Source organism: Kogia breviceps, chromosome 3, assembly GCF_026419965.1.
Source record: "Kogia breviceps isolate mKogBre1 chromosome 3, mKogBre1 haplotype 1, whole genome shotgun sequence".
Taxonomy (NCBI): Eukaryota; Metazoa; Chordata; class Mammalia; order Artiodactyla; family Physeteridae; genus Kogia; species Kogia breviceps.
The window spans coordinates 170106081-170131443 of record NC_081312.1 but is presented as its reverse complement, the minus strand read 5'-3'; the positions used below and the strand labels follow the sequence as shown (position 1 = coordinate 170131443).

Here is a 25363-nt window from a genome sequence, read left to right as displayed (position 1 = left end):
TGGTTGCTTTGTAAAGAAAATATTGTATTGCTGTCCTTGAATGCCATAGTTGAAGAGAGTTTTTAATAGAACCATGTTGGTTACGCTTTGTAGTGTTTGGTGCTCATTTACCTATCTGAACATATACTACAGTTTTTACTCTATTGTGTAACATAAAAGATCTTGCAGAAGTTTTTAGTGTCGGTTTGCTATTACATGATGAACATTAATGCAAATTTTAATATCTGTCCTGATTTAAAGGTTCAAGTTAGAATTGTATTTGCATACCTTCAAGGGGGTCCACTGCCGATTTCCACAGTGGGCCGTGATCTCTGCCATCTCATCAGAAGCTCGGCCCCAGGGCTTTTACACAGAAGAGCAGCTATGAGAGGTTCAGCTGGTATGATGGAGTAGGCCTTTCTGCAGATGGTCTGGAAATCTCCTGCTGGTGGCCCTCTATTTTGAGTTTTGGCCAACAACCATAGGAGTTTTAAAGTAAAAACTAAAACAACCCAAAATTTTATTTTCCACTTCAAAACAGCTACTTTTAGGTCAAATATTTTTGAGTCTGCACATTCAGATGAAATTCATTACATCAGGTGATTACTGGTATCCACATTTCATCCTGCTTTTATAATAAAAAACTTCAAGGTATGAGCCCAAAGCCCTAAACCACAAGATGCTCTGTCACCTCATTCTGCGGTGGGACATCTGTTGAAGGCCTCCTGTGCGCTAGACTCGCTGCATTTTCTGCTGTGACTCCTGACCTGTTGAGGCTGCCCCTCCCCTAGTTTCAGTAGTGGAGCTGGTCATTGTGTGGAGCTGTTTTGGTGGGGGTGGGTAGAGAGCAGGAGGCTGTTGTGCGAGTCTAAGTGCTATCCCCACACGTCATCCCCTTCCCTTATCTGTAACTCCCAGGACGTCGGTCTCTGTCGGGTGTGCTCTTTGCAGCTTTCTCTAGAAATCCTTATTCATCCTGCAGAGTCTGAGCTCTGAATATCTTTTATCTCAATTTTTGTCTTTTGTTCTACAGAGAAGTAAGATGAGGAAAGAAGATAAGAAAGAAAAGAGGAAAGGAAAACCCCAGGTTTCAGGTGAAGGAAAATGGTGCTTTGTACTCACTCATTCATCGTTCACGCAGTTCACTCATCCTTTCATTCAGTTAATCAGTCGGGTCGGTCACTGTAAGTGACGTGTGCTCAGAATGTGGACACCGAGAGGGCGACGCAGGGATGTCGAGGCAGAAGACGCTCTGTGTTAGAACTGGAGGAAGCTGTAGGCGAGGTCAGAGGAACTCTTCCTGCAGGAGGCAGACTTGGAAGTGAGTGGTAGTGCCGGGGTGGGGGTGGGCGCGGGGCGGGGCAGGGTGGTGCATCCAGATGGGGTACAGAGCAGGCACGCCCCTCCAAGGAGCTGGAGTCAAGGAGACGGGGGAGGTGAAGTTAGGACTCACCAGGGGTTGGTTTGGTGTAACAGAGCGTGCGTGCACGTGTGTACCCCACTCTGTCGTCTCAGGGGAAGGAGATTGCATCTGACTACTTGGGGCCCTACAGAGCTGATGTCCCCCCTTCTCCACAGTGGCTTAAACACTGAGGAAATGTTATCACCTCACAAAACCCCAGGCGCAGAGGTGGGAGATTCAGTGTCTCAACCCAGCCTCACGACCATTGGCTCCCTGTGTAGCTGGTCCCCCGATCCTGATATTGCTGCCCGGGTGCAGGCACCAGAGGGGCAGCCGGCAGCTCCTCTTCCATTTGTCCTGTCCTAAGAGCAAACGGAAACCTGCGCAGAAGACCTTCAGCAGTAGACGCGCATCATCGTACTCCTTCCGTAACTGCTTGCTGGCAAGGAGAGTGGAATTAAAAGCTCTGGATTACTAGTGAGGATTCAACCCCTGGGGCGGGGAGGGTTCCAGGCTTCTGCGAAGCATATGGCCAATCGGTGCGGAATAGAACTGGGTTCTGCAAGAACAGGGTGTGGGCAGCTGGCGGAGTCTGCCATATGGGTGATGTTTGAGGCTGCGGCTGGTGGGGAGCTGGGAAAAGCTGTGCCACTCGGGGCTGGAGCCAGGCTGTCGGAGCCTCATGGGACTCCTCCAGATTCCAGCTCATCTGATTTGTCCCTGGAAGCAGACCTTTTGCTGCTAGATTAGCACGATTTGCTAGCTCTCCACCCTGCCTTAGCAGATGCCGCCTACAGCCTCCTGGTGGACAGAGCGAGCGGTATGTTGGAAGCCGTGTGAACATGGCTCATCTTGTGCAACAGTGTTGCTCAGTCCAGAGCTGTCACTGCATCTGTGGCTTTTTTTTAATCCTAAAACTTTCCGCATCTGGACTTCTGGAGATAGAAATTACTGATCCTGGGTCAGGGGATTACACCACTTCTGCCCACAGCCCTGCAGTTACGGGGTGCACGGGGGAAGCATGTGAAGCTCTCCTTTCAGCTCCCCAGCTCCCCAGAGGGAAGGTGTAACCTTTTAATACAAATTGTGGACTTGCCTGGTGGTCCAGTGATTAGGGCTCTGCGCTTCCATTGCGGGGGGAATTGGTTCCCTCCCTGGTTAGGGAAGTAAGATCCTACATGCTGCGGGGAGCAGCCAAAAATAAATAAATAAAAATTAAAATTGTCTCTTTAGTTTTCAAAAATCAACATGTTAAAAAATACTTTAATTTTTTTTTTTTTTTTTTTTGCGATACACGGGCCTCTCACCGCTGTGGCCCCTCCCATTGCAGAGCACAGGCTCCGGACGCGCAGGCTCACGGGCCCAGCCGCTCGGCGGCATGTGGGATCTTCCCGGACCGGGGCACGAACCCGCGTCCCCTGCACCGGCAGGCGGACTCCCAACCACTGCGCCACCAGGGAAGCCCTTTAATTTTTAATATTGGTAAGATGTACTTGAGGTTCAAAATTCAAAGTGGTAAGTCTATCTCCCATCCCTGGCTCCAAGCCACCCGGGAGGCAACCACTGTCACCAGTTTCTTTTTTGTGAAAGAGATTCACTGATGATGCCACCTGTTTCCTTAGATTCCTGCCCCATCTTCAGGGCTGTGGGATGAGGAGTTTCTGGGAAGAGACAAAGGCAGTCAGTCAGCATGTTCATTCCTTCAAGTCTACAAGTGACAAGGGGCCCAGAAGGAGAGGACCAGGGGCCCCGGCAACACTGGCCCTTTGCTGGCTCTTCATAGACTCTTCCGTTACGTCCTGAGTCCTGTGGATGCTCTAACCACGCAGTTGTCATTATCAAAAGTAATCGCTGCCGTTTACTGAGTGCTTTCCCTGTGCCAGGCACCAAACCGTGCACCATACGGGGCTTATCACATCTAATTCTCGTCAGTGTTGGTGCTTTGATCATCATCCCCATCTTGCAGGTGAGGAAGCAGGCTTGGAGAGGGTAAGTAACTTGCCCAAGGTAACACAGCTGTTAGGGCTCAGGGCCAAGAGCAAACCCGGCAGGGAGCGAGGGAGCCAGGACCCAAAGCAGGAAGGTGGCCGGAGGGTGTGTGTGCTGGCCAGGTAGGTGGTTGGTGGAGACAGTTCTGTGGTCCAAGCGGGTGGACTGAAGAACACCCGAACTTTCCTGTTCTAACGGACAAAAGCAGGCATCCTTTCTCTCTGTTGTTTAAAATCCATGACGCCGATCAGGAGAAAATGGTCCTACAGTTTTAAGGACTAGCTGTTGGAATATCAAAGCTACAGATGTACACGTGGAAACAGAATCCTCAAGCTAAAAGAGGTCATAAAGGTATAACTTACCCCTTTACTTTTATAGGCAAGAAAACCAGATTTTAGGTTGATTTACTTAAATGTTGATAGTTACTGGGAATGGAGAGACTCAGAACTCTTCACGAGTGTGGTCATCTTTATATCCCCACGATGCCTCTCTTTTTCTAGAAACTATATTTTCGACCAGCTTTTGGTGAAAGCATAGCTTTCTAGAAAACATTAGCTCTTGTTGTCCCTGAAACAATGGGAGGACGCTGGACCCAATGGGGAGATGCAGGACCCTGCTGGACCCATCGATCGCTGACACATGGCACAATGTCTCTAGAACAGCTGGCTCTTAATGAGGATCGTGATGGGTCCTGCTTTTAGTGTCTGGTGAGCTCTGGGAAGCACTGACATGGCAGACTAGTGTCAGGCTTGACTTGGGAATAGATTTTTTAATTCTTACCTTGTATTTATTCATTCATTCATTTATGGCTGTGCCGCTCGGCTTGTGGGATCTTAGTTCCCCGACCAGGGATCAAACTGGGGCCCAAGGCAGTGAAAGTGCTGAGTCCTAACCACTGGAACACTAGGGAATTCCCAGATTCTTCCCTTTCAAAACACAGTAGCTATTGGTACACTTTTGAGGAAGTACGTAGCCTAGATAAGGAGGCTCTTAATGAAAATAGGATTTTTATTTTTTTAATTTTGGGGCCACGCAGTCCCCCGACCAGGTGTTGAACATGGAACCCCATCAGAGGAAGCATGGAGTCCTTAACCACTGGACCGCCAGGGAGTTGCCTGAAAGTGGGCTTTTTAGATAGAGGACAACATGAGTGTGCCCATGTGTCTATTTGTGTTTGCCATTCCCTATGTTGAGATTTGGTCCAGCAGCTCTGGACGTTCCTATCTCTGGCCAGTACCACGCCTGTTTCTGCAGACACTCATTTTGGGGAACACTGACCACGTGGTCTCAGTCAGGCCTTACCCCATCTCCCTCTAAGCCATGGTTGCGCTTGACTGGCTGTTCCTGGCCTGCATTTATTGAGCACACAAGATGGTTTAATGCCACAGCCCTACATAGTGTATGTGCTGTTTCTGTAATTCCTTTTCTTTGAAACATTCTTAGTCTACGCAGACTTCAAAAACTCTTGGGTGGGCTCGTTCTCTGTCTAGCTGTGGCCCGCCGAGGCGGCGTGGCGGCATGGGGACGGTAGCCTTGCCCCGCTACTGCAGTACTAGGGTGTCAGTTGGTCCCGCCCAGAACACTTCAGTTCTGCCCTGCAAGGATAGATATATTTTGGTGTGTCCCTTTAATATAAGAAAATGGAAACTGAACAGCCAGAGGAAACCTTTCCCAACACCAAAACCAATGGCGAATTTGGTAAGCACCCTGCTGAAGATATGGAAGAGGAACAAACTTTTGAAAGATCTAGAAACACTGATGAGATTGTTGAATTACGCATTCTGCTTCAGAGCAAGAATGCTGGGGCAGTGATTGGAAAAGGAGGCAAGATATTAAGGCTCTCCGTACAGACTACAATGCCAGTGTTTTATTCCCAGACAGCAGTGGCCCCGAGCGCATATTGAGTATCAGTGCTGATACTGAAACAACTGGAGAAATTCTGAAGAAAATCATCCCTACCTTGGAAGAGGGCCTGCAGTTGCCATCACCCACTGCAACCAGCCAGCTCCCGCTCGAATCTGATGCTGTGGAATGCTTCAATTACCAACACTCTAAAGGGTGCGACTTTGACTGTGTGCGAGTTGAGACTGTTGACTCATCAGAGTCTGGCTGGAGGAATTATTGGGGTCAAAGGTGCTAAAATCAAAGAACTTCGAGGAACACTCAGACAACAATCAAGCTTTTCCAGAAACGTTGTCCTCAATCCACTGACAGAGTTGTTCTTATTGGAGGAAAACCTGATAGGGTTGTAGAGTGCATAAAGATCATCCTTGATCTTATATCAGAGTCGCTCGTCAAAGGACGTGCTCAGCCTTATGATCCCAATTTTTACGATGAAACCTGTGATTATGGTGGTTTTACAATGATGTTTGATGACTGCTCTGGATGTCCCGTGGGATTTCCCATGCCGGGAAGAGGTGGTTTTGACAGAATGCCCCCTGGTCAGGGTGGGCATACCATGCCTCCATCCAGAAGAGATTATGATGATAGGAGCCAGCCGAGGACCTCCTCCACCTCCTCCTGGACGAGGGGGTGGTGGCAGAGCTCGGAATCTTCCTCTTCCTCCACCACCACCTGGAGGAGGAGATCTAATGGCCTGTGACAGAAGAGGGAGACCTGGAGACGGTTATGATGGCGTGGTTGGTCTCAGTGCTGATGAAACCGGGGACTCTGCAGTAGATACGTGGAGCCCATCAGAGCCGCAGATGGCTTATGAACCACAGGGTGGCTCTGGATGTGCTTATTCCTATGCAGGGGGTCGTGGCTCATATGGTGATCTTGGTGGACCTAATATTATTACACAAGTAACTATTCCCAAAGATCTGGCTGGATCTATTGTTGGCAAAGGTGGTCAGTGGATTAAACAAATCTGTCATGAGTCAGGAGCTTCGATCAAAACTGATGAGCCTTTAGAAGGGTCCGAAGATCGGATCATTACCATTACAGGAACACAGGACCAGACACAGAATGCACAGTATTTGCTGCAGAACAGTGTGAAACAGTGTGCAGATGTTGAAGGATTCTAATGCAAGATATTTTTTCTTTTTTATAGTGTGAAGCAGTATTCTGGAAAGTTTTTCTAAGACTAGTGAAGAACTGAAGGAGTCCTGCATCTTTTTTTTTTTAATCTGCTTCTGTTTAAAAAGCCAACATTCCTCTGCTTCATAGGTGTTCTGCATTTGAGGTGTAGTGAAATCTTTGCTGTTCACCAGATGTAATGTTTTAGTTCCTTACAAACAGGGTTGGGGGTTGGGGGAGGGTGTGCAAAAACATTGAAATTTTGAAACAGCAGCAGAGTGAGTGAATTTTAATTTTTGTTCATTGTTGGTGGTTTAAAAAAATATCCCCCCACGTAATTATTGTGAACGCTTTGCTTTGTGGTCACTGTAACATTTGGGGGGGGTGGGATAGGGAGGAAAAGTAACAATAGTCCATATGCCCCTGGCATCTAGTCAGAACAGTGTGCAGAATGTAATGCTCTTTTGTAAGAAACATTTTATGATTTTTAAAATAAATTTAGTGAACCTAAAAACAAAAACTCATGGGTAATATTTTCTGCCATGGTAAAAGGAGTTTTATCTGATCTAGTTTAGTAAGTTATGTGCATAGTAACTCTGGGAGGTCTTGGATAAACTATTATGGGGGAGGGGCAATAATTTGACAAGATTTGGAACCCTATGACTATAGATTGTCCCCAGGAGTATACAGGTACACAGTTACTTGCAAACAAGCTATTTGATATAGGAACCTTATAAATTAGTTCTAAGTCATATATTTTTAGCAAATAAATGACTTTAAGATGAATCAATCATTTATCGGTAAAATTGCCAATTTTGCTTATAATTAGTTACTTTAGGTGGTTAAAACATAATGGAAAATGAGACCAAGGTCAAAGAATTCTGCTCACCGCCCTACCTATGGGTGTCACTCAGCCCTGGCGGTGGATGGCATATTTTATCAGTAGTTCTCATCTTAACCTGTTATCAGACTGTCGGTCTCGTGAGGATCCGCTGAGCCTGAGCACGTCACTGAAGTTATCGACAATACTGGGAAAATAAGTGTTTCATTCATTGTAGGAGAGCAGTGATGATTCCATAGTTAAAATACTAAATATCATATGATAACGCTTATATGTGGAATCTAAATAAATGGTACAAATGAACTTATTTACAAAACAGAAATAGAGTCACAGATGTAGAAAACAAACTTATGGTTACCAGGGAGAAAGGGGAGGAAGGATAAACTGGGAGATTGAGGTTGACATATACACACTACCATATATAAAATAGAGGGCTTCCCTGGCGGCGCAGTGGTTAAGAATCCGTCTGCCAATGCAGGGGACACGGGTTCGAGCCCTGGTCCGGGAAGGTCCCACATGCCGCAGAGCAACTAAGCCCGTGCGCCACAACTACCGAGCCTGCACTCTAGAGCCCATGAGCCACAGCTACTGAGCCTGCGTGCCACAACTACTGAAAGCCCACGTGCCTAGAGCCTGTGCTCCACAACAAGAGAAGCCACCACAATGAGAAGCCCGTGCACTGCAACGAAGAGTAGCCCCCTCTCGCCGCAACTAGAGAAAGCACTCACGCAGCAAAGAGGACCTAACACAGCCAAAAATAATAAATAAATTTATTTTAAAAAATAAAAAGTAAAAAAGAAAAATAGATGATCAACAAGGACCTACTGTATAGCACAGGGAACTATATTCAATATCTTATAATAACCTATAGTAGAAGAGAATCAGAAAAGTATATATATAAAACTGAATCACTTTTGCTGTACAGCAGAAATTAACACATTGTAAATCACTATGCTCCAATAAAAATTAAAAACAAAACAAAATACTATATCCTGTTAGATGTTGAGGTCAGCATTTGTCTTGTTATCTTAACTTGAAAGATGAAGAAAATGTGACCGGAGATGAAGGCACTGATGATATTTGGGATCTCTTAGAGGTTAGATTAGTGACATGAAGTAATGATATTGAAGTCTGCCTTTGAACGGTTTCAACTGAGGGACTTTGATATATGAAATTATGAGTAATAAGAGAATGTTAGAAATCGCAAATTTTAGAACATTGATCCATTTCATTGTTTGTTTAAGAATGCACATTTTACTATCCTTTTTGTCACTTAACCAGCCAGTGTTAAAACACATTGGATTTTCCGCAGAGGTTGCAGCTTTTAGACAGTGTGATTTTTTTTTTGCAAGCATGTATAGATCTGTATTATTTACAAGCTTTCTTTATCCTTTTATTGAGATGCCTGAACTGGTATTTCCCAGCTGGACTTTGCTGGAGTTTAGACCTTGAAGGGCAGATGCAAAACTACTTTATCAGGGGTACACAACCTGCCTAACTCACTCATCTTTGCAGTCAAGAAACATGGCTTACTTCATTAAACGGTGCTCTTGCTCCAGAAATACTCATAGGATTGCAGCAGTTTGGTGGGGGGACCAGGGGGGCAGTCCGCAGACCAGTGTGGGTCCCCGGAGCACCCAGCATGGTGATGAAGGGCGAGGAAGCCTGGGCTGCAGTGCGGACTCTGCAGAGAGCGGCCGGGGCACCTCCCACCCACCCGGGCGGGCCTCAGCCACCGGAGCACAGGAGGACTTATGTGCAGTGTTTTAGACAGAAGGCATTTTAAAAAAAAATCATTTATTTATTTTTGGCTGCGTTGGGCCTTTGTTGCTGTGCACAGCTTTCTCTAGTTGCGGCGAGCGGGGCCTACTCTTCGTTGCGGTGCGCGGGCTCTAGGCACGCAGGCTTCAGTAGTTGTGGCGCGCGGGCTCAGTAGTTGTGGCTCGTGGGCTCTAGAGCGCAGGCTCAGTAGTTGTGGCGCACGGGCTTAGTTGCTCCGCAGCACGTGGGATCTTCCCGGACCAGGGCTCGAACCCGTGTCTCCTGCACTGGCAGGCAGATCCTTAGCCACTGCACCACCAGGGAAGCCCCAGACAGAAGGCATTTTCACTATAACTCATCCCTCGAATACTTTCTGCACTGCGCTTTCACTGCCGAGGGCGAGAGTTCAATCCCTGGTCCGGAAAATAAGATACCGCAAGCCGCGCGGCGTGGCCAAAAAAAAATTCTCTCCTAGTTTTTATGAAATTCTCAAATTACAAATGATACTTTACCATTCTTTGTATCACAGGGAGCAAAATAAAACCGAATTAGTTAACTGTAAATGGGCATGAACCATCTCAGTGGAGTGGTGGAAGTGTTCTAAATCTAGATCGTGCTGATGATTGCATAACTAGGTAAATCTGCTAAAAATCATTGAATTGTACACTTAAGAGGAACTGTGGTATGTGAATCACATCTCAGTAAAGTTACTCACAGAGCCCCAATTAGTTGCAGTGCATCATATGACCACAGAATGTCAGCAAAGATTTTTCCATAAACCTATCTCCGTGGGGGATGTGGCTGCCCTTCACCACAGAAATTCCTCTGTCCCAGATCTCAGGGGCTTGAAGTTCCCAAACACCAGAGTCAGGTATCGGGAATAAGGAAATATTTTCAAATATTGGCTTATGCAAATTTACAATGATCGGACCTATCAAATCGTTTAATCCATGATATATACAATTAAGTAAAACTCACACCACGATAATCTTCAATAAGGAAACTAGAAATTCAGTCCTATTGGAAATATTAAAGTCCTTTAAAACTAGTTTTTGACTAATTATACGTTCTAGTAAATATTATACAAACTTTAAAAAAATTCTTTTCATTTTTTTGTTTTATTTATTTTAATTGGGCCATGTTTTTTTTTTTTTTTTTTTTTTCCCGTGCTGCATGGCATGCAGGATTTTAGTTCCCCAACCAGGGATTGAACCCGTGCTGTAAGAGCATTTAGTATCCCAGACCTCACTGTCTCATGACTTTGATTTCAAAGCTTTCAAGTCAGGCAGTTGTTATTTTTAACAATTAATCCTGGGGGGAATTCCCTGGCCGCCCAGTGGTTAGGACTCCATGCGCTCTCACTGCCGAGGGCCCGTGCTCCATCCCTGGTCGGGGAAATAACATCCCACAGGCCTTGTGGAGTGGCCAAAAATAAAAATAAATAAAAAGAAAAAAAATTCATCCTGACTAAAAGAACTGCAGCAACAAAACCAAAAGCAATGTTACAGATGATACAACGTGTAGAATGAATAATGGCTGTTTTAATGGAGGACCCATGACTGATCCAGCTCTTCCACTAACTCCCTGGGTCACTTAACCAGCCCAACCTCTGTTCCTCTGCTTTGACCTTGGCATTTAATGATACTGTGAAGAAACGACTGACCCTCAAATTTCTGAGAAGAGTAAATATAAGTAATATTTCATCAGACCCTATAGTTTCTTATCCCTGTGCAGTTTCTACCTTCTCGGTACTGAAGTCATTAACCCAAGAAATCATCGTTCAGATTGCCTGTAACCAGAGTTCACAAGCAAAATGGCCTTAGGCTGAAACTGGACGTAATGAAGGCAGAGGCATCTACTTTGATCTGGTTCACCTAGGTTAAGATTTTGACACATGAAGACTTTATTTAGACGAATGTTAATTTACTTACAGTTATTTATAAATATGCTCAAAATGTGACTGATTGAAAATTTTCCAGCTCAGAAGTCTCCGCCCTTCTTCATCTTAACATGGCTGCCTTAAGAGGAAGTATTGCCAGCCTAGAAATGGCTGTGGTTTTCAGTGTCTTAGGTTTGTTTACCTTCCCATAATCCGATTTACTGTTGTTACGTTCTTGAAAGAAATAAATTAGTAATGTGTGTGTGTGTGTGTGAGAGAGAGAGAGAGAGTACTCCTTTTAGAAGATTTCTCCATGTTAATTCGCTATTTGAAAGGTTTTATTGATTACTTTTGCGGTACGCGGGCCTCTCACTGCTGTGGCCTCTCCCGTTGCGGAGCACAGGCTCCGGACGCGCAGGCTCAGCGGCCATGGCTCACGGGCCCAGCCGGTCCGCGGTACGTGGGATCTTCCCGGACCGGGGCACGAACCCGTGTCCCCTGCATCGGCAGGCGGACTCTTAACCACTGCGCCACCAGGGAAGCCCAATTACTTTTAAAAATCTAACTGAAAAGGAGTTAGATGGAAATTTTTTTAATTGTACTTTTTAAATTTACATTTTTAATGTAAAATATAATAGCCATAAAAATCAAAGTTTAGTGACTTCCCTGGTGGTCCAATGGTTAAGACTCCAGGCTTCTACTGCAGGGGGCACAGGTTCAATCCCTGGTCAGGGAACTAAGATCCTGCATGCCATACGGCACGGGGGGAAAAAAAAAAAAAAAAAAAAAGGATACATGGCTCAATTAAAATAAATAAATAAAACAAAACAAAAAAAATGAAAGAAAATTTTTTTAAAGTTTGTATAATATTTACTAGAACGTATAATTAGTCAAAAACTAGTTTTAAAGGACTTTACTATTTCCAATAGGACTGAATTTCTAGTTTGCTTATTGAAGATTATTGTGGTGTGAGTTTTACTTAATTGTATATATCATGGATTAAACGATTTGATAGGTCCGATCATTGTAAATTTGCATAAGCCAATATTTGAAAATATTTCCTTATTCCTGATACCTGACTCTGGTGTTTGGGAACTTCAAGCCCCTGAGACCCGGGACAGAGGAATTTCTGTGGTGAAGGGCAGCCACATCCCCCACGGAGATAGGTTTATGGAAAAATCTTTGCTGACATTCTGTGGTCATATGATGCACTGCAACTAATTGGGGCTCTGTGGGTAACTTTACTGAGATGTGATTCACATACCACAGTTCCTCTTAAGTGTACAGTTCAATGATTTTTAGCAGATTTACCTAGTTATGCAATCATCAGCACGATCTAGATTTAGAACACTTCCACCACTCCACTGAGACGGTTCATGCCCATTTACAGTTAACTAATTTGGTTTTATTTTGCTTCCTGTGATATAAAGAATGGTAAAGTATCATTTGTAATTTGAGAATTTCATAAAAACTAGATTTTTGGGTTTTTTTGGCCACACCGCACGGCTTGCAATATCTTAGTTCCCCAACCAGGGATTGAACCCTCGCCCTGGGCAGTGAAAGTGCAGGGCAGAGTCCTAACCAGTGGACCGCCAGGGAGGTCCCAGAGAGAATTCTATTCCTTTTTTTTTTTTTTTTTTTTTGCCTGTGTTAGGTCTCCGTTGCTGCTCGCGGGGTTGAAGAGAGCAGGGCTGCTCTTCGTTGCGGTGCGCGGGCTTCTCATCCCAGTGGCTGGCTTCTCTTGTTGTGGAGCACAGGCTCTAGACACGTGGGCTTCAGTAGCTGTGGCTCATGGGCTTAGTTGCTCCATGGCATGTGAGATCTTCCCTGACCAGGGCTCGAACCCGTGTCCCCTGCATTGCAGGCGGATTCTTAACCACTGTGCCACCAGTGAAGTCCTGTTCTCCCCCCCCCCATTTTTATTGCAGTACAATTGCTTTAAAATGTTGTGTTAGCTGTACAACAAAGTGAATCAGCTCTGTGTATACATATATCCCCATATCCCCTCCCCCTTGAGCCTCCCTCCCACCCTCCCTATCCCACCCCTCTAGGTGGTCACAAAGCATCGAGCTGATCTCCCTGTGCTATGCAGCAGCTTCCCACTAGCTTTTTGTTTTACATTTGGTAGTGTATATATGTCCATGCCACTCTCTCACTTCGTCCCAGCTTCCCCTTCCCCCACCCCCATGTCCTCAAGTCCATTCTCTATGTCTGCATCTTTATTCCTGCCCTGCCACTAGGTTCATCAGTACCACTTTTTTAGATTCCATGTATATGTGTTAGCATACAGTGTTCGTTTTTCTCTTTCTTACTTCACTCTGTATGACAGACTCTAGGTCCATCCACCTCACTACAAATAACTCAATTTCATTCCTTTTTATGGTTGAGTAATATTCCATCATATATATGTGCCACATCTTCTTTATCCATTCATCTGTTGATGGACATTTAGGTTGCTTCCATGACCTGGCTATTGTAAATAGAGCTGCAATGAACATTGGGGTGCATGTGTCTTTTTGAATTATGGTTTTCTCTGGGTATATGCCTAATAGTGGGATTGCTGGGTCATATGGTAGTTCTATTTTTAGTTTTTTAAGGAACCTGCATACTGTTCTCCATAGTGGCTGTATCAATTTGCATTCCCACCAACAATGCAGAAGGATTCCCTTTTCTCCACACCCTCTCCAGCATTTATTGTTTCTATATGTTTTGGTGATAGCCATTCTGAATGGCATGAGGTGATACCTCATTGTGGTTTTGATTTGCATTTCTCTAATGATTAGTGATGTTGAGCATTTTTTCATGTATTTGTTGGCCATCTGTATGTCTTCTTTGGAGAAATGTCTACTTAGGTCTTCTGCCCATTTGTGGATTGGGTTGTTTGTTTTTTTGATATTGAGCTGCATGAGCTGCTTGTATATTTTGGAGATTAATCCTTCATCAGTTGCTTTGTTTGCAAATATTTTCTCCCAGAGAATTCTATTCTTAACGTTTTTTCTTTTTTTTCTTTTTTGTATTTCTTTAATAGCCACACTTAGAAAAAAAATCAGAACTATTGAATCTTTGGTTGAGTACATTTGACATAATCGTATGCTTGGGAATGAAGAGCATACTCAGAAATTAAAAGACCCATTGTTATTAAGTCTATTTGGCAATCAAATAGGTATTTTTAAAAAGCATTACGATTCTCTTCCTATCATATTTGCTACTCAAGGATTTGCACGTGCGATAAGGCTTGTCTAAACCATAGAGCCTGGGGATGTCCCTGGTGGCACAGCAATTAAGAATCAGTGCCCCCAATCCAGGGGCCCCGGGTTTGATCCCTGGTCAGGAAACTAGATCCCACGTGCATGCCACAACTAAGAGTTCGAATGCCACAACTAAGAAGCCTGCCTGCCGCAACTAAGACCTGGCACAACCAAATAAATAAATAAAATTGTAAAATAACTAAAATAAATAAATAAGATAAACCAAAGGGCCTGATGCCCTTTCCAAGCTGGTGGGGATCCAGGGGAGAAACACTGCAAAGCTTATTTGTCCCTTCTATTGATCTGGTCTTGAGAAGCTTGGCTTCTATCAATATTAAACTAAAAATCCAACAACAATCCTCACCCCCTCACCCCACAATGGACTCTAAAGTACCTTAACACATTGTTGGGTTAAAAAAAAAAAAAAAAAAGAAGAAATGGAATAGATATTGGGACTTAAGGCAAAACCTTCATTGTTTAAATTATATGAATATTTTAATGGAGATGCTTTGTCCCTTATTTGAATAATTGCTAACTCTGCTGCTTAATTCATGTATTTGGAAAATAGCGCCAGGAAGCTGGGCCAGTGTGGGTTGGGCTACACCTACACATACTTCACTGCCCTTTGTTCTCGCTTTTAATCCAGGTCTTTATTTTCCCTGGACCGTCGATCAGATTTGGAGATAAAGCCATTCTGTGAATCTACAGTGGGAATTCCTTGGGTCTTTGTGCAGAAAGCAGTCAGAGCCTGAAAATCCTGAGCCGAAAACCCTTCCTTCTCCCTCTCTGCCCTCCCACGGCTTCTGCCCACAGCCCCGCGGTTATGGGGAGCACGGGAGAGGCACGTGAAGCTCACCTTGCAGCTCACCAACTCCCCGGAAGGTGTAACCTTTGAAAAATCCGAATTGTCTCTTTTTACTTTTCAAAAATTAACATGTTAAAAAATACTTTTTTTTTTTTTTTTTTTTTTTTTTTTTGCGGTACGCGGGCCTCTCACTGCCATGGCCTCTCCCGTTGCGGAGCACAGGCTCCGGACGCGCAGGCTCAGCGGCCACGGCTCACGGGCCCAGCCGCTCCGCGGCACGCGGGATCCCCCCGGACCGGGGCACGAACCCGCGTCCCCCGCATCGGCAGGCGGACTCCCAACCACTGCGCCACCAGGGAAGCCCAAAATACTTTATTTTTTAATATTGGTAAGATGTACTTGAGGTTCAAAATTCAGAGGATACAGAGGTATACAGTGAAACGTCTGTCTCCCATCCCTGGCTCCAAGCCCACCCGGGAGGCAACCACTGTCACGAGTTGAGTGACAATTTGGAATCGCAGGAGAGAGTCCGAGGCAGTGTGTGGTTGGGCTGGATTTCGTGATGAAGACTGGGATGGTTAATAGTACACGCCAAGCTCTTCGTCTATTCTGTTCATCCCATCCCACACTAGAATGCGTGCATCAGTACAGAAATCCCACGTGAACCTGAGATGCTGAGAGCTGGCAGGGACCCCTCTGGACACAGGGCAAATGCCTTTACGATCTAAGTGGATCGATGAATTATTTATGCCCTACTGTAGCAGTCTGAGAAGGAGCCTTCAAACTCACCTGACAGGGCAGCAGCCGAGATGCTCCGAGTGCTCTCCACCCAAGTGGCGTCTGTGGGCTTGCATGCTGTCAGCGGTCAGGGAGAATCCCCACCCTGTGGTCACGACACTGATGGGCAGCCGTGCAAGCTTCAGGACGTGTCTGCGCGCGTCCTGATGAACTGTCTGGATACTGTCTGTGTACCTCTGGGGTCCTCTGAAAAGGGTGTAGAATGGGTGCCCCGGTCCTCGTGCATCTGGAAATCCCTCTAGGTGCCAGGATGGCCCCCTGAGCAGAGGGAGGTGTGCATCTCAGGCTGCTTGACCCTGTTTGGGAAAAGGACCCTCCTAAAAGAAAAGCCTCTGTGTGTGCGTGCGTGCGTTTGCATGCACACACGTGTCCAAACCCTGGGAACATAGCCCAACTAACGTCTCTTGTGTTCTCTTTCTGTATTTAAGGTGGCACCCTGTCCATGTCTTCTAGGCCCTCATGCTGCGGGCCCTCACGTCTTTTAACAATACCCAAATGGTTAAATGACGTATGGTGCACCCAGGGTATTAAATACTATTATAATATTAAAAGTATATAAGCATGATACATACCAGCAAGGAATGCTTTCCAAGACATGCTTGCAGGAAAACAAAAATTACAGCACAGTTCAGACATATGATCTAGTAGTTTTACAAAAATTATACCCATATGCATCTACGTGTATACATTTATAAAAAATGGTGTGGACTTCACTTCCACTAGGTGCTCTGAGACACCCCCCACCCCACCGCCATCCAACTAAACCCTGGAGCTGACTACCCCACCCTCTGCAAGGGCCACCCCCTGACAACAACACAAGCCAGGTCGGAGCAGATGTCATGCTGAGGGGTAAGGCTGCCTTGAGTTGGGGTGGGTGGCTGCAGCGGTGTTGCTCTGGGGGCACCTGCCCTCGGCCCGGTGGTGGGCTGGGCAGATGCTGGCCTCGGGCTCTGGGTGGAAAAGGGCAGTAAGGAGAGCTCCAGTGGAAAGCACAGCTCGAGGAAATTTTCCCTAATTTAGACCTGGAGGGCTCAGGATCCACGATCCATAAAGGTCACCAATGCACGAACAGACGAGCCACTAGGAGAGCAGAACTGGCTCCGCGCTCCAGGCTGCAGGGTGAATTCCAATCAGGCAGGCAGGGGGCTTGCTTCACGGGGGTGCTGGGTGACCAGGGGGCTGACGTCTGCCCCACCTGGGAGTGGGAGAAGAGGGGCAGGGAATGCTGCCTTCAACACACAAATGGACTGACCATGAGAGAAAAGATGGATTTGACTAAAGTTAAGAATGTCTCTTTTTAAGTGAAAAATCTAAAACATGAATGGGGTGCTCGTTTTTGCAATATATGTAATTATGAGCAATATCCAACATATAGAAAGAACTCCCATTTAGCAAAGAAAAGTTAATGCAAAGAAAGAGGAACAGGAGACGTGAGTATCTTATAGAAGAGGCAACGTGTCTGGCCAGCAAACACAGGAAACGCTGTTTCACCTCATCAGTAATGAAGGAAATACAGCTGCAGACCGGGAGCTAGCATTCTGCTACAAGGAGACTGGTGAATTCAGAAGTCCGGCAGCACAGATGTTAAAGAGGATACAGGAGAGGTGCCTTCTGACCAGGACGGAGCAGAGCGGCAGGAACCAGATCAATCTGGCTGCCTGACACAGAAGCTCAGCACAGGGCTCCCTGAGGGAAGGGATGTTCTCTGTGACCCTGCCGTTGCCCCAGCCCAAGGTCTGGGAGGAGTCCAAGGCCCCCAGGCAGGGAGGGGAATCCAACAGCCAGCCAGCGATCTCCCTATGTTGAGACAGCTGAGGGTTGGGTGATGCCAAGGTAGCAGCGTCCAGAGAAGAGGGAGCCGCGGAGGAGCCCAGACCCCCAGAGGCCCCCTATCAAGTCAGACCAGCCAAGGAAAGGACCACGGAAAGGAGCTCAGTGGAGTTGGGAATGGTTGTGTCTCCAATGGTCAAAGCGGAAAACACTCCTCCTTGGTGGAGCAGCAGGTAGAGTCCTCAGAAAAGCACTGCCTCTGCAAGTGAGCCTGGAAGCCCCTCTTTCCAGGCAGGTGACTCCGCCCATGGGAGACTGAGCTCCAGGACCCAGGTAAGCCGGGGCCAGATTCCTGATGTGCAGAAACTGTAACAAAGGTTGCTTTCAGCCACTAAGTTTTGGGGTTATTTGTTATGCAGCAATAGATAACTAATACACCCACTGGCCAGGACTGATCTAGTAACCTGTACAACAAAATATCCAATCTGCTGATGGTAGAGACAGGCACCGTGTCCCCTGATTGGCGCTATCTCCTGAGGAGACCACATGGGACCCCCTTCCATCCTGCAGGGGACAGAGGTACATCCCAATGGGCACGGACACAAGGTCCAGATATTGGTTTAACTTTTCTGTTTGGAGGCATCAGCACCTACATCCCAGGCCAGGGGACGTGTGTTGGGAATGGACTTGTGCTGACCCAGGAATCTCCCCTTTGTGAAGCAGAGAGCATCATTTCAAGATCCTGTAGGGGAGTAGAAATTCTCCTTCCTACTAGCCTCCTGGGTCATCTGGCTGGGCTCCTTTGAGCTGGCCAGACAGGATACAGATTAACCACAGAAAAGCAAAGAGGTTCATTAGCTTGTGCATCAGACCCATGGGGGCACTCAGAGACAAATGACTCAAAGGGAGCTTAGAAATGGGCTTACAGAGCATGTTGGCAAAGCAACACTAAAAATTTAGGGAAGTGACAAGACAAAGGGAAAGGACCTTGAGTCTCTAGGGGCGGCAAATTGTGGGAAGGCAGATATCTGGGAACCAATAGTAGATCCAGGCTAATTAGAAAAGTTTGTCATGTTGCTTCCTCTGGTGCTGATTCCAGACTAAGGGTCTAAAGTTGTCTCATTAACGTCTGTCCTTCCTGGCAGAGAGTGGAGAGGGACACCTTTGTAAATTTATGTCCTGCTTTTAGGCAAATGGGGGAGCAGCTGCTGCTTCTCAACCGCCTTCAACTCAAAATAATCCTTATGCCAAAGTGGCCTATTGTGGGGTGGCATATTCTGTGACCCTGCAATACCTAATACCTTAACCATTTCCCATAAACCAGAATGATTCATCCATTTCTTTTGAAAGTTTGGAAAGCATGGTAAAAATAATTTAAAAATCTAAATTTTTAGCAGTTTCAAATTCACCTTTTGTCTCAAATATCATAAATTTTGTTTAGGGCTGAAGATTTAATCTATTTTTAGAGGAAAAAAATATTACTGCTTGAAAGGAGGAGATGCGACCTGTCAGAATACAGGTGTTAGAAGAAGAAAACCCCCCAAATCCCAGGCAGACTTCTCCATGTTTCCATGCCACACCTTCCTCTGGGCACCGCACAGGTGAGAACACTCAGTGAGGTGCCCAGGACTCAAATGCGACCACAGTTACTGCTCCTTCACGGGAGCTGAGCACATATGTAACTCCAAAGTAGAACTCGGGAATAGTTCCTGGTGTCACAAAGGCAAGTGGATTTCTCTTTATAGCTATTGTGCCCAGATTACCGCCCAGTTAAGAGGAAAACTCTTAATGGATTATCTGGTTAAAGAACAGTTTTGTTAAAATGGTACACTAATTTTATGCCAATTCATAGATACAAGGTAATAATACCAATTTGTTTTTAAAAAGAATTCCCAAAGGATGTAAGCCAATTACTTACATAAAAGCCCTATATTGCACCGTGGAAAGACAAAACATTGGACTTGATGAATCACAGCATCTGTCATATGAATTACTCTACCAAGAGGAATTAATGGAAATGTCCTGCTACCAAGTCCAAGCTCGTATTGCTTGCTGCACTACAGGCCAGTAAACTGAGAGACGATTTGTCGGGGCAAGAAATAGCAACTTTATTCAGAAAGCCAGCAGACTGAAAAGATGGTGGACTTGTGTCCCAAAGAACCAGCTTGCCTGAGTTAGAATTCAGGCTTCTTTTATACCGAAAGGGGAGGGAGTAAAGTCAAACACTTCCTGGTTCCCATCAGCCTCCTGGGGGGAGGTGTTACTTTTTTTCCTCCCTGCGGTCATTCACAGGTGGGCCTGGTCAGCGTGCTTCCTGGGAGCTAAACAAAGGTACTTGAGCTTAATGCTCATTACCTGGGAGGCAGGGTTCCCAGAGATGGGCCATCGTGTATAATTTAAGCTTATAGGCAACATCCCCTCAGTGATTAACTTGTGATAGAATACGAAGGTTCTTCGCTATCACAGTCCTACCAGAGGAAGCTGGGGAGAGAAAAGATGAGTAACTTGGTACAAAACAGGTGGTGGGTAGTGTTTGACCTATAGACTTAGTTGGTGATTCCTACTCTAGAGCTAAGAATGGTGTTTACATGTTAAAATGATGGAGAAAAATCAAAGGAATAATAATATGCCATGATAATGTGAAAATTATTTGGAATTCAAAGTTTCCTGGAACTCAGCAGAACCTGCTTGTCCATGTGTTTTCTGTGGCTGCTTTTGCTGAGTGCTTATGACAGAGACCCATGCCCTGCAAAGCCTGAGCCATTTGCCATCTGCTTCTTTACGGAAAACGTTGCCATTCCCTGCCTTACAGCAGTGCTTCTCAGTGCTGGAACTGTCTGGGAAGGTTTAATGTTATGGATCTAATTGGCCACCTGGTGAGCCCCGCTCCACCCCATGACCCTAAGACCCTAAGACGCAGCCAAGGTTGAGAAGTTCTGCTTTGAAACCAGACCTGAGAGCTGCACGTGGGATCTTAGTTCCCCAACCAGGGAGCAAACCCATATCCCCTGCATTGGAAGCGCCGAGTCTTAACTGCTGGACTGCCAGGGAAGGCCCCAGACCTCAGAGCTTTTTAAAACACCAAGGCTGGGCTCCCCCTCCACCCAGTTAACTAGAAAGGGGGGTGTAGTGAGGGGGTGAGGGGTGGGTGTCACCTGGGTGATTCTTCCCCTCTGCAAAGCTGAGAACTGGGGGCCCCTCTGAGTTAAATCCCTGCCCCCACTTAGTAGCACTGTCCTCAGACAAGTGACTGGAACCTGGCAGGTGAGCCCCAGGGGCCAAGTGGGGAGGGTTCAGGGAGAGGTCGAGGGTTCCCTGGGGCCTTGTGCGGAGATCATTCCACCTGGTCAAGTTAAAGATATCTCAGGATCCTTGGAGCTTAAACTCAAGCGTTATCTGATCAGACCTCTGATCTGATTTCTTTTGGGAACTGAGGAAAATTTCAAATGAAAAAACAAGGACAAGCCATAGTAAAATGGGAAAAATGCTTTGAAGTCGGAAGTTTTGATCCTCAGACTCCTCGTCTGTTAAATGAGATGTAAAACACAATACAAATATATAGATTCCCAGATTAATGTATTTGGGGCATACTTATACTAAAAAAAATATTTTTTAAATCTGAAATTTAAATTTTATTGAGTACCCTGTATTTTTATTCGCTAAATCTGTCAACCCTATATAGAAACCTTAGTAATTCTTCAAAAAAAAAGACTAAGTATGACTGAATATCATATTTTCTAAAAAGATATATATTCTCTTAATTTCAATCATTTACCCCCAATGACTCTGCTTTGCGGTTTAAAAGGGGTTTTAAGGAATATGTGAGAAGTTACTAAAATTTGCAAACTGGCCACTAGGGGAAGCCAAATTGATACGATAAATAACAGCCTATCTCCTGCGCTTATGAGTCAATGCACAGTGTCAAAATGAGTCCTACGTGAGAATTAATCACTTTTCTAAAAGATATGGTTTTTTTTTAAACTACCTTGAAATAACATAACTAACACATTCAATGTCTTTAAAAGGTAGCAAACAACATATGGTTTTCAACAAGAGGATTCTTTGCATTAAACCTTTCCCATTTGCCACGGATGGAGATGGGGACCAGCAGGGAGTAGAGTAGGTGCAGACTCGCAGGAAATACCGAAACAAGCCCCTAAGATTGATGATGTAATGCACTGAACCTGAAACTGTAAACCAGAATCGAATTTGATAGATGACTTAGAGAGTCTTTGAGGAAAATACCAGAAAAACAGGGTAGGAAATCTCCCAAGATCTCTCCTCTCCACACATGAGATGTCACCCTCCCATAGTTCTCTGACTAGAGGGGGACCAACTAGGACTCACTCGTTTTGCTGCTGCTTCCTCTTCCCAGACCTGGAAGAGATGGGATTTTTCTCTTTTCCTTTCCTGTTTCAAGGACTCCCTTACACTCTGGTTTATTTATTTATTTATTTATTTATTTAACACTCTGGTTTAAAGTAAAATTCTGTTTTACATTTTTCAAATGATCATCAGTGTTAAAAATTACGCCCTTGTAATAATCTACGAGCCAGCCCTATTTGCTTCTGGAAATACAAAGATGGAGCATTTGGGATTTAGAAAGTCCTGCCTCTTTGAAAGCCTGTTGGGCAAGTTTGTGATCTTAACAATTCTCAGAAGCAAAGACTAGACTGAAAAAACATAACATATTTTCTTTGCCTCCCTTCCATAAGAATCATAATCCTGCCTGAGACAAAATGGATGCCGCCAACAGGATAGGGGGAGGTCATATACGTGGAGGTACATGGAGAAAAATACGTCACCTATTTAAAAAATAATACCCATTATGATTCTTCAGCATGACAGTCAAGCCAGGTTTATCAAGTACTTTTTTGTTTTAAGATTTTTTTGGATGTGGACCATTTTCAAAGTCTTTACTGAATTTGTTACAGTATTGCTTCTGTTTTATGTTTTGGTTCTCTGGCCACGAGGCATGTGGGATCTTAGCTCCCCGACTGGGGATTGAACCTGCACCCCCTGCATTGGAAGGCAAAGACCTAACCATTGGACCACCAGGGAAGTCTCTTTATCAAGTACTTTCTAACGCCTGATGTTTAGCCAGTAGTTAGATCCAAGCAAACAGAAATAGCTCCTAACCTGTGTAATAGGGAAGAAACTTTGTGTTCTATTACAAGTTAATCACTAAAGGGATGTTGCCTATAAGCTTAAATTATAAATAACGGCCCTTCACTGGGAATCTTGCCTCCCAGGTAATGAGCATTAAGCTCAAGTACCTTTGTTTAGCTCCCAGGAAGCACGCTGACCAGGCCCACCTGTGACTGACCGCAGGGAGGAAAAAAGTAACACCTCAAACACCTCCCCTCTGGAGGCTGACCTAATATGTAGTAGGCACAAAAGAAATATTTATTGAATTTACCGAACCAGGAAGTGTTTAACTTTACTCCCGCCCCTTTTAGTATAAAAGAAGCCTGAATTCTAACTCAGGCAAGCTGTTCTTTGGGACACGAATCCACCATCTTCACTGTCTGCTGGCTTTCTGAATAAAGTAGTTATTCCTTGCCCAGACAACTCGTCTCAATGTATTAGCCTGTCGTGCAGCAAGCAGTACGAGCTTGGACTCAGTAACACATGTACCTTTTTAAGTAGGATGTATAAACATCCCTACTATTTGGGGGTTATCTATTGGGGCCATTCCACCTGTCCACAAACATTAGAACAAACATGTTTTCTGTTTCTCAGTGACTGTAGTAAGCACAGTAGAAGAGTCTAAATGGCCAAAGAATTGTTCTAAAAGAATTTTTCAAATGATTACCCATTGTTAAAAATTTCAGCACTGTAATAATGAAAGAACTATTTGATCGAGGGCAGGCACATGGTGATTATGGCACGTGCTGGATGGCTGGTTCATGTCGTGGCAACCATGGCAACCGGTGTGAGAGGTAATGGGTGAGTTTGGTGATCTTGCTAGGAACCTGGGGTTGTAACAGTTGTTTTGGTAGTTATTAAGTGCTGCAAAAGGTTGAATAGCGTTTTGCATTTATACAGTAAACATCTGCAGAAATAATCGAAGACCAATGAAATGAGAAAAAGCAAAAGCCATTTTTCTGAGTTTGCTATAGTAGGGGAGCTAGCCACTATCACTAGCGTTTTGTTTTGTTTTTGCGGTACGCGGGCCTCTCACTGTTGTGGCCTCTCCCGTTGCGGAGCGCTGGCTCCGGACGCGCAGGCTCAGCGGCCATGGCCTTGGTCGCGCAGGCTCAGCGGCCATGGCTCATGGCCCCAGACGCTCTGCGGCATGTGGGATCCTCCTGGACCGGGGCACGAACCTGTTACCCCTGCATCGGCAGGCTGACTTCCAACCACTGCGCCACCAGGGAAGCCCTATCACTTGCGTTTTGGTGGAGACTCAAAGGTGGGCAGAGGAGTGGGAATGCCTTATAAGGTGAAGAAAGGGAAGGCTTCAGGTGTGCCTGGCTGGTGGCAGGGGGCAGCTGAGGGTGGATAACTAGAATCGGGCATCGTAAGTGATTGGTTAGGGGAGCAGATTTGGCTTTCTTTGTTTGGTTTTAAGTTGGAAGCAGGAGCAAAACTTAGGGAGGGCTGTCAGTTGTTAATCAAGCCCTGGCCATTTGGGGCCAGTTGTTACAGAAGTTATTATTTAGCTTCCTGGTTTGCTGCTAGAGACAGCAGTCTTGCTTCCTGCAAGTCTGATTTACAGGAGGCTTGCTTCCTGGGCTGGCTACTGTGGAAGAGCGGTTGGTGTCCCGGGCAGGTGGCTGCAGGTTGTGGGGCAGAGTTCTATTGCTATAGGTGGCCTGGCCATCGTCTGTGTGTACATTCAGTCTCTCCCATCCCATTCCTTAATCGAGAACAGAAAGAAAAACTAAGCAGACACACCCAAAAGATGTTGGCGAGAGATTAAAATTAAAAGTTTTAATCATAATGGGAATTCCCTAGGGGTCCAGTGGTTAGGACTGCGTGCTTCCACTGCAGGGGGCACGGGTTTGATCCCTGGTTGGGGAGCTAAGATCCCGCATGCCTTGCGGTGCGGCCAAAAAAAAAAAAAAAAAGAAATCATCATTATGCTCTTTTAGAATTAAGATATTTAAATTTCAAATATAGTCTTCATCCAAATAGGTCAGGTTGCAGACATTCTGGGTAAATCAGTTATTTTATGAAAACCAGTGTCCTACAGTTGTGCACTTTATTAGGTGGACCGCAAAGGTGCATGTGCTCTTATATACCATACACTGGAACGGAAACGCTGGAAGGCCCCTTAGCCCTGGCCTCAAGAACAGGCCTGATATGTAGTAGGCACAAAAGAAATATTTATTGAATGAATTAATGCATGTTTCTAACTCTTTTTTTTAAGTTTATTTTTTTAACTGTGCTAAAATACATATAACATAAAATTTACCATTTTAACCATTTTTCAGTGTACAGTTGAGTAGTGTTAACTACTTTCACATTGCTGTGTAATCATCTCCGGAACTCATCTTGCAGAATTGAAACTCTGTACCCATTAAACACCAGCTCCCCATTTGCCCCTCTCCCCACCCCATGGCAACCAATACCCCCACCCAAGCAGCGTCTCTATGAGTTTGACTTCCCAGATGCCTCATATACGTGGAATCATACGGTATTTGTCTTTTTGTGACTGGCTTATTTTACTTGGTACAGTGTCGTCAAGGTTCATTCATGTGTAGCATGTGTCAGAATTTCCTTCCTTCCTTTTTTTTTTTTTTAACCTTCCCCCACTTGTCCCTCCTGACCCCTAAAAAAAATTAGGAAGGGTATAATCTGAGAATAGTGAACTCACAATGGTGTCTTTGTTTCTCTTATTTCACTCATTTTTGGCATTTGGAAATGG

The 25363-nt window shown here is 45.2% G+C and overlaps 1 protein-coding gene and 1 pseudogene across 1 annotated transcript in view; one reads left to right on the top strand and one right to left on the bottom strand.

Annotated features, from left to right (window-relative positions):
• The first annotated feature begins 165 nt into the window (after positions 1-165).
• On the top strand, positions 166-6879 carry LOC131753820 (heterogeneous nuclear ribonucleoprotein K pseudogene; annotated as a pseudogene).
• An 8398-nt stretch (positions 6880-15277) lies between these two features.
• LOC136793897 (myristoylated alanine-rich C-kinase substrate-like) overlaps positions 15278-25363 on the bottom strand; it is a 29221-nt gene continuing 19135 nt past the window's right edge. Inside the window, exons 3-4 of the mRNA XM_067030632.1 lie at positions 16293-16318; positions 15278-16016 (exon numbers count right to left, since the gene is read on the bottom strand). Coding sequence (XP_066886733.1) covers positions 15959-16016; positions 16293-16318 — 84 coding nt within the window. The 3' untranslated portion in view covers positions 15278-15958. The remainder of the gene's footprint in view (positions 16017-16292; positions 16319-25363) is intronic.